This window comes from Jaculus jaculus, chromosome 7, assembly GCF_020740685.1.
Source record: "Jaculus jaculus isolate mJacJac1 chromosome 7, mJacJac1.mat.Y.cur, whole genome shotgun sequence".
Lineage (NCBI taxonomy): Eukaryota > Metazoa > Chordata > Mammalia > Rodentia > Dipodidae > Jaculus > Jaculus jaculus.
In genome coordinates, this window is record NC_059108.1 from 84,875,114 (window position 1) to 84,883,808 (window position 8,695).

General features: G+C 43.5%; 1 protein-coding gene across 1 annotated transcript; it reads right to left on the reverse strand.

Annotated features, from left to right (window-relative positions):
* Positions 1-3,610: 3,610 nt before the first annotated feature.
* On the reverse strand, positions 3,611-3,859 carry LOC123462259 (ubiquitin-like protein 5). Its single transcript, XM_045155373.1, has one exon. The coding sequence runs from the start codon at positions 3,856-3,858 to the stop codon at positions 3,637-3,639; it is 222 nt and encodes a 73-aa protein (XP_045011308.1). The 5' UTR covers position 3,859; the 3' UTR covers positions 3,611-3,636.
* Positions 3,860-8,695: the final 4,836 nt, after the last annotated feature.

Here is an 8,695-nt window from a genome sequence, read left to right on the forward strand (position 1 = left end):
AAAAAATTAACTCTAGGACAGTTTTTAGATGGTGTAGAATAGAAACAGCTTATAATAACTAAAGACAATACTGATCCTGAGAAAGTGAAAGTAGAAATGTTAATCGGTAATGTTCATAAGAAGCATGACAGTTCTACAAAAACGGAGTTACAAAACTTAGACATTCCCACCAGAAAACTTCCTGGGGTATATGTTTAGTACTTGATCAAGGGTTGTTAGTAGACTCCCAGTGCTGGGAACTCTCCCCTATGAGGGAGGATATGATGAATTCGGTAATAGATGGATGAATTATAAAGAAAAAAGGAGACTATGGCATTCTCTTCCATTTATGGAATGCTTAACAAGGACACGTAAGCCTTGGTGCTTATACTCTAGATAAGAAAGAAAAAAATTCCTGGAAAACATTAAACCAGCCTTAAAATATTGGTGGTCTTTTGGATAGAAACACTTTTATAATGAATATGAGAATTATATAAATAATCTAATAAGTGGAAAGAGATGGCTCTCTGCTCGGTTTATAAAAAATAAATAACCTATTGTTCACCTTACATCCCTTACCCCAAGCTTCTATTCATGTAAAGCTGTGGTCAATGGGACAAGACATCCTTCTTAAAAAATGGGAACATTCCTGCCTGATAAATATTACATGTATGCTTACAATAGAACAATACTTAAGATTGTTTAGATTAATGATTTCTGAGATCACTTGTTGGCTTGCTAAGTTTCCCTGTTCAATCTGTATAAAACCTTCATAAAACCTTCAGTAAATTGCAGCAGCATATTCAACCTAGAGTGTGTCTGTCTGTCATTTCCTCGCCGAATCCCGAGTTCTCCTTGAGCCTTCGCCCTTCTTCTCCCTCGGTCCTGATCTCCCCAAGAGTCAGTCCGCGGCAGGGAAACTCCTGGGGCTGGTCTAAGGGGAGGGGATAAAGAAAACAGCTGCAAGGAGGGTTATTCAAAGTTCATGATTTATCACAGGGCCCTGGGGGGAAGGGCGTAAGATGAAGCCTACCATTAATTTTTAATTTTTTTATTTTTATTTGTTTACTGATTTGACAGAGAAAGGTGGAGTGAGGGAGGGAGAGAATGGGCACACCAGGGCCTCCAGCCAAGGCAAATGAATTCCAGATGTGTATGCCCACTTCTGTATATGGCTAATGTGGGTCCTAGGGAATCGAACCTGGGTCCTTTGGCGTTGCAGGCAAATGCCTTAACTGCTAAGCCATCCCTCCAGCCCCTAACCTTAATTTGTTCCTGTTTCTCTCTTTCTTCTTTCTGTTTTATATAACCTTTCATTTCCTTCCTTATAAAGCTGCCAGGCTCGGCTTGAGCTGCAGGAAAAGCCAGGTGAGGTGAGCTTCCACTCACACTTGAGCTCTCCGTGAACTCAAGAAACGTGAAGGAGCAGATCACAAGGTAGAACAACACGTGGAACAGCAAGAGAAGTACAGCAGCATCAGCAGCCTCCCCTCCCCCACTGCCAGTGCCCAGCTCCAGGGAACAGAGCAGCTGTCCAGGGATCCGGTCACACCAACTTGAACCAACAGCGGGACCCAAACAGGAGCAGAGGTAACTGGGATTACACCAGGGAAAGGTCTCACCTTGTCACAAGCTTTCTTGGAACCCTCAACAGATCAGAAATCTTAACCACCTTGTTGTCAGGAATAAGGGTGTGGGTGGGGCACCACACACCCTAAGGGACAGTTAAGGATCTGGTTGTCATAATTACTACTCATGGATAAATAACCTGAGAGTCTTGAGAGCCACACCTAATGACTTAAGCTCCTACTCGGAAACTATATAACATCAGATTATCTGATACATCTAATAATACCCAGCTAACTAGAAAATCCAATCATTAAATAATCTAGGATGCAAAAACATAAATCAATGAAATCAACAAATCAGTAAGATAAAATTAATGAACAATATTTTAAGATATTGATTTGAGAACACAGAGAGAATATGAGAATGTGTGTGCCAGGGCTCTATCCACTGCAAATTAACTCCACACACATGCACCTCCTTGTGTATCTCGCTTACCTGGGTTCTACAGAATGCAACCTGGTTCCTTAGGGTACGTAGACATGGGCCTTAATCCCTAAGCCATGACCTGTCCCAATGTGGAAGTTTTAACAATCGGGTTATACCATGTAGTTTTGGTGTGTGTTGCAGTCCAGTTCACATGGCTGGTAGAAATCACACAACCAAGAGAAGCTTCTGGCAAGAAGAGGTTTATTTTGGCTTACAGGCTAAAGGGGAAGCCCCACAATGGCAGGGGAGAATGAGGACATGAGCAGAGGGTGGACAACAACCCCTGGCCAACATAAGGTTGACAATAGCTACAGGAGGGTGTGCCAAATATTGGTAAGGGAAAACTGGATATAATACCCAAAAGCCCTTCCCCAAAAATACACTGCCTCCAGGTGGCCTTAATTCCCATATTTCCATCAGCTGGGAACCTAGCATTCAGAACATTAAGTTTATGGGGGACACCTGAATTAAACGATCACATTCCACCACTAGCCCCGAAAAGCTGATAGCCATACATGATGTAAAGAGAGAGACAAAGAAAGGAAGAAAGAGAAAATCTCATTTCTGTTTAATACGGCATTGGGATCCTTTTCAAAGTCAGTATGTAGCAATGAGTAATTTAGCAGAACTCTTAGTTTTAAGAATTTATTGCTCTGTTCTTTTACAAAATAGGGTTGGTTCTTCATGATGCGTCTGATTTCAAACTGCTGGAATCAAGCGACTCTGCGATCTCAGTCTTCCTAGTAGCTCGGCTTAAAGGCATGCGCCATTGTGCCCACCTGTTGACCATTTCTTCATTTGCTTGTTGCATACCGGAGTTGTCTCTTCGGAAGAAAAATGCCTTAGACAACTCTTCCATTTAAAGGGGGCACCCTAGGAAATAATGAGAAAACATACATGTCCTAAAATATATTATGATTCAAGATAGTAAAGAATGATTCTCAAGTGATCTTTAATACCAGTGATACACATTTTTAATCCCAGCACTTGAGAAGCTGAGGTAGGAAGATCACCTGATTTCAAGCCATCCAGGGACAGAGTGAGACCCTACCAACACCAGGGCTAGATAGATGGCCTAGCAGTTAAGGCTCTTGCCTATAAAGCTTAAGGATACAGATTCGATTCTCCTGGTCCCACATAGGTCAGACGCACAATATGGCACATGCATCTGGAAGTTGTTTGCAGTGGCTAGAGACCCTGGCATGCCCATTCTCTCTCTCTAATTAAAAAAAAAATGAAGGAAAGAAAGTGGAAATGAAAGAGGGAAAGGGGAAAAAACAGTGCTCTCACATAGCTCAGGCTAGCCTGAAACTGTGTAGCTGAGGATGATTTGATCTTATCCTCCTGCCTCCACCTCCAAATTGCTGCAGTACAAATGTGACTGCCATACACCCAGCCTGCAGACGATCTTGAGCCCCCCCTTAAAGGCAACTGTGTACTGAAGCATGGTAACAACCAGCTACCCACTCTCCTCTTCTGACAGCTCTCACACACAGCTGACATCAACAAAACAGCATCTAAGTTTTTATTCACGTGGACTGTTAAAGCATCCAAACCAGTGTGACTGGGGGTGGGGAGCAGGGCAGGAGAAAGAATTCTGCTCTATTGGTAATAAAGCTCCAGGTTCATCCCATCATGAATTTCATAGTCTTCCAGTGACACGTTGTCTTTAAAAATCATGTACCACTTTTTAAGGACAATCTTGTCACAACGGGTGCCAGTTTGAGCTGCGATCAGTTTCTTAAGGTCCCCAATGGTGTCATCGGTGTTGCACTTCACGCGGACTTTCTTCCCCAGACGGTCACTGCAAACAACCTCGATCATTCTGACTGGAGCTACAGAGTAGGGGGTGGAAGACAACAGAATCAGGGTTTGCTGGGTGTCCCCAGGTACCAGAAGCCCCAGATACAATTACTCCCAGGTCCCCGACCCTAAGATCCCTGCTTGAATTGTCTGTTGTCTTCCTCTAACCAGACATCAATTTTTTAAGGTAGAGTCTCCCTCTAGTCTCATGCTGGCCTTAAACTCAGTGATCCTATCTCTCTGCATCCCCAGTGCCAGCAAGTGCCACCACAATCCGCAATGGTGTGATCATATTTGCCCCTTATTCTTTCTTTTCTGTCTCCCACTGACCAGCTTCTTCTCAATTAGTCTCCTCCTACTTTAATGTCATTTTTTCCTACTAAGGTTACTTGCATGCACATGGGCATGGAGTGTTTTAATGGAGCATGGTGACCTTACCAGTGTGTAAACACTGAAGATGCCTCTGTTTCCCTGGTGATGATCAACAGCCACCAGCTCCTTGGGGAGCAATGGAGGCTCAGGAGCTCCTCCCCCAGTATATATGTTTGCTGACTGGCTAGAGCCCAAACCACAGCAGTTGATCTACATTGCAGTAATGCTCTGAAAATGAAAGCCAGGCATGAGGACTCACACCTGACATTCCATTTGGACTACCTTGGGTTCCTGGCCTGTCTGCCTACAGAGTAATGCCCTGTCTCAAAGCAAAATATAAAATTCCAGGCCTGGTCTGGAGAGATGGCTTAGCACTTAAGCTGCATACCTGCAAAGTCTAAGGACCCAGGTTCAATTCACCAGGTCTGATGTAGGCCAGATGCACATGATGGCACATGCATCAGGAGTTTGTTTGCAGTTCTGGAGTGCCTTTTCTGTCTTTCTCACACCGTTTCAAATAAATAAAATAGATAAAGAAATACATAGAAAAATAAAATGTTTAAAATTCCTGCCAGATGTGGTGGCACATGACTTTAATTCCAGAACCTGGGAGGCAGATGTAAGAGGATTGCCACAAGTTCTTGGCCACCCTGAGACTACATAGTAAATTCCAGGTCAGCCGTCACTAGATTGAAACCCTACCTCCAACAACAATAGCAACAACAAAAATTTCAGGTCAGTCTGGGGCTCAAGTGAGACCCTACCTCAAAACAACAGCAATATATATACACACTTTTAAGGTTAGCCTATGTTACATGGTGAGACAGTCTCAAGAAGACCTACTTACTACTATTCCTGCTCAGGTAAACACTACAGAAAAGCAATGTTGCCAATTTCCCCAGACCTCCTTCTCTCATATAAACAATAACAGTCCACTGTTTTGTTTTGTTTTCAAGCCTAGTCTCACATAACCTGGGATGGCTTGAATGTAATGAAGCTGAGATAACCTGGATTCCTGATCCTCTTTTTTCTACCTCCCATGCGCTGGGATTAGACATGCACCACAATGCTAAGATAGTTGCCTGCACTGGACACAAAGATTCAACCAACTTTCCTTGAATCTATGAAAAATATTTTAGTCTGTACACATTGGACATTTTTACCCAAAAAGCCCTAACTACCTATGAAGCATTCTCACTGTGAGAAGTAGTGAAAGTAACCTACAGATGTCACATAAAGATTGGGTATATTGTGTGTACATACTGAAATGTCAGAAAAGACTGGAAATCATTTGGGATTTAGTTTCTAATATGTGCATCCTAGCTTTTAATGTTTGCATGCAAACAAGGGGCTATGAGGGTGAGGGTAGGCTATTATTGGAGACAGGAGACCATGACAAAGCAGAAGGGATGGGAGGTGAAGGAAGCAAGAAGCAAAGAAAACAGGAGGTATGGACACACCAAAGGAGGCTATGCTGGGAGGAGGGCACAAGGGGAGACAGTGATGGAGGAAAAGGTAAGGAAGACAAAACCCAATCTCCTGAAAATACCATGATGAGCCTGGCAGGATGGCATATGCCTTTAATTCCAGCACTTGGGAGGGACAGGTAGGAGGGTCACTGTGAGTTCACGACCAACCTGAGACTACAAAATGAATTGCAGGTCAGCCTCGGATAGAGTGAGACCCCACTTCAAAAAACAAAAAGCATGAGGCTGGCTGTGAAGCCTAAGGATCCAAGTCCAATTTCCCAGGTCCCACCTGAACCAGATGCACAAGGTGCTGCAAGCATCTGGAGTTAGTCTCCAGTGGCTAGAGGCCCTGGCATGCCTATTCTCTTTCTATCTGCTTCTGTCTCTCTCTTCAGATAAATAAAACAGCTTTGTAAAGAAAGAAACTAAAAAAGCAAGCTGGAAAATGTTATACTGCAAGCAGCCCTATGGGAGAGAGAAATCTTTGGCGTTAAATAATAGTGAACACTGCAAGCCTTATGATTGGCCAGCCAGGCCAAATGATGAACAGATGCAATCATGGCATGTCTGTTCTGGGGAAAACCAATGGCTCCCTAATTGGAGTAGAGGCCCATTCCACGAGAGGGAATACATGCCTAGTGCTGAAAACTTAGTCAAAAGTTAAGACTGGAGAGACCATAAATCCTAGGCATGTAATCCCTGCTGTGTCTGGATTAATGCATAAACTTCCCAGTGAGCACTTGCCTTAAAGCCACTTGAATCTGGCGTTTGTAGAGAGGCTGGACATCCTGGCACACCCATTCTGCCTCTCTGCTTGCAAACAAATGAAAAAAACAAAAAACAAAAAATGGGGCCTGTAGATAGCAGGGTTGAACCAGAATCAAACTTTTGTTTATAAAAACGTATTTAGGGGGCTGGAGACATGGATTAGTGATAAAGTGCTTGCCTGTGAAGTCTAAGCTTTGAGGCTCGATTCCTCAGGACCCACATTAGCCAGATGCACAAAAGGGGGCACAGGCATCTGGAGTTCGTATGCAGTGGCTGGAGGCCCTGGCATGCCCATTCTCTCTGTCTGTCTCTGCCTCTTTCTCCCTCTGTCTGTCACTCTCAAATAAATAAATAAAAATAAACAAAATTAAAGCATGCAAAAAAAGTAAGAATAAGTAAGAATAATCAGGGCTACAGAGATGCCTTAGTGGTTAAGGCACTTGCCTACAAAGCCTACAATGTTCGATTCTCCAGGTCCTACATTACACAAATGCACATTGTGGCACATGCATATGGAGTTGGTATGCACTGGCTAGATGACCTGGCATGCTCATTCTCTGTCTCTTTCTCTGTACGTAATAAATAAATAGTCAAAAAATTAGAAAAGAATATGAATAATCAATAATACAAGGCAGAAGAGCTGGTCATGGAGACATACACCTTTAATCCCAGCACTTGAGTAGCAGGGGTAGGAGGATCACCATGAGTTCCAGGCCATCCTGAGACTACATAGTTAAAATTCCAGGTCAGTCTGGGCTAGAGTGAGACCTAACCTAGACAAACCAAAACCAGTGACACAGGCCTTGGGTGACCTTGGAATCTCAAAACAAGGCTTACAGGGTTGCATACATAAAAGGCCCCTCAATGGCCTTGAGAACCCATCCCTCAGCCTTCCTTTCTCCGGGAACCTCTACCCTCCAAAACCCTTACTGGGGCCTGGGGAGTCTTTCCCTGTTGACCTTGTGACCCACCATCACCTACCTAGGACTTGGATACAGTGCTGGGGTTAAAGGTGTGAGCTAGCAAGCCTGGTCTACACTAATTTTCTTTTCTGATGCATGGTCTCAGCCTGTGGAAGCTGACCTGGAACTCTCCACCTGGATCATCTGACCTCAGCCTCCCAAGTGCTAGGATTAAAGATTTTATGAAGGAGTGGAGAAATGGCTTAGCAGTTATAGCATTTGCCTGTGAAGCCTAACGACCCAGGTTTAATTCCCCAGGACCCAGATAAGCCAGATATACAAGGGGGCACATCAGTCTGGAGTTCCTATGCACTGGCAAGAGGCCCTGGAGTGCCCATTCTCTCTTTCTCTCTCTTTTTCATAAACACATAAATAAAATATATTTGTTTTACAAAAGTTTTATCATTATCCCTGGGTATCACAGACATATATTGATTGATTGATTTATAATGTGAGTGAGAGAGACAGAGAGAAAATATATGTACCATGGCCTCTAACCACTGCAAAGGTACTCCAGAGACATGTGCAACCATGAGCTTCTGACTTATGTGTCCTCTAGGCAATGGAACCAGCATCCTTTGGCTCTGTAGGCAAACACATTAACCATAAAGCCAAGTCTCCAGCCCACTTACAGTTTGTTTGTTTGTTTTTGGAGTAGGTCTCACAATGTAGCCCAGGCTAGCCACAAATTTTTACTCCTTTCCAAAACTTCAAACTCTCATGTGGTGGGATTATAAGCATTTGTCCCTACCCAGACATCAACCACCACCATTCACTGTTTTGTTTCATTCAGAGGAGGTGTGCCAGTTTACTTAGGCTGACCTTGAACTCTAGATCCTTCTGCCAAAGACTGTCAAGTGTGGGTAAGGATTACCAGCTGCAGAGTCTATGTCTGCCCTTCTAGAACCCTTTCCTGAGTCCTCTCCCAGTTTTCCCTCTTTATGGCTGGGGTGCAGCTCAGTGGTTGAGCACTATTTTTAATATACTTTGTGTTTTTAAAAATATATTTTTTAGCCGAGCATTGCGGTGTATGCCTTTAATCCCAGCACTTGGTAAGCAGAGGTAGAAGGATCATCGTGAGTTCAAGTCCACACTGAGATGACATAGAGAATTCCAGGCCAGCCTGAGCTAAAGTGCAAACCTATCTCGAAAAACAAAAATAAAGAAATAAAAATGTATTTTTTAAACCAGTCATGTACCTTTAATCCCAGCACTTGGGAGGCAGAGGAAGGAAGATCGCCCTGAATTTCAGGCCAACCTGAGACTACATAGTAAATTCCAGATCAG

What these genes read in the sequence shown, in the direction of transcription:
- LOC123462259 (XM_045155373.1), bottom strand. Translation starts at nt 3,858, where the DNA reads ATGATCGAGGTTGTTTGCAGTGACCGTCTGGGGAAGAAAGTCCGCGTG.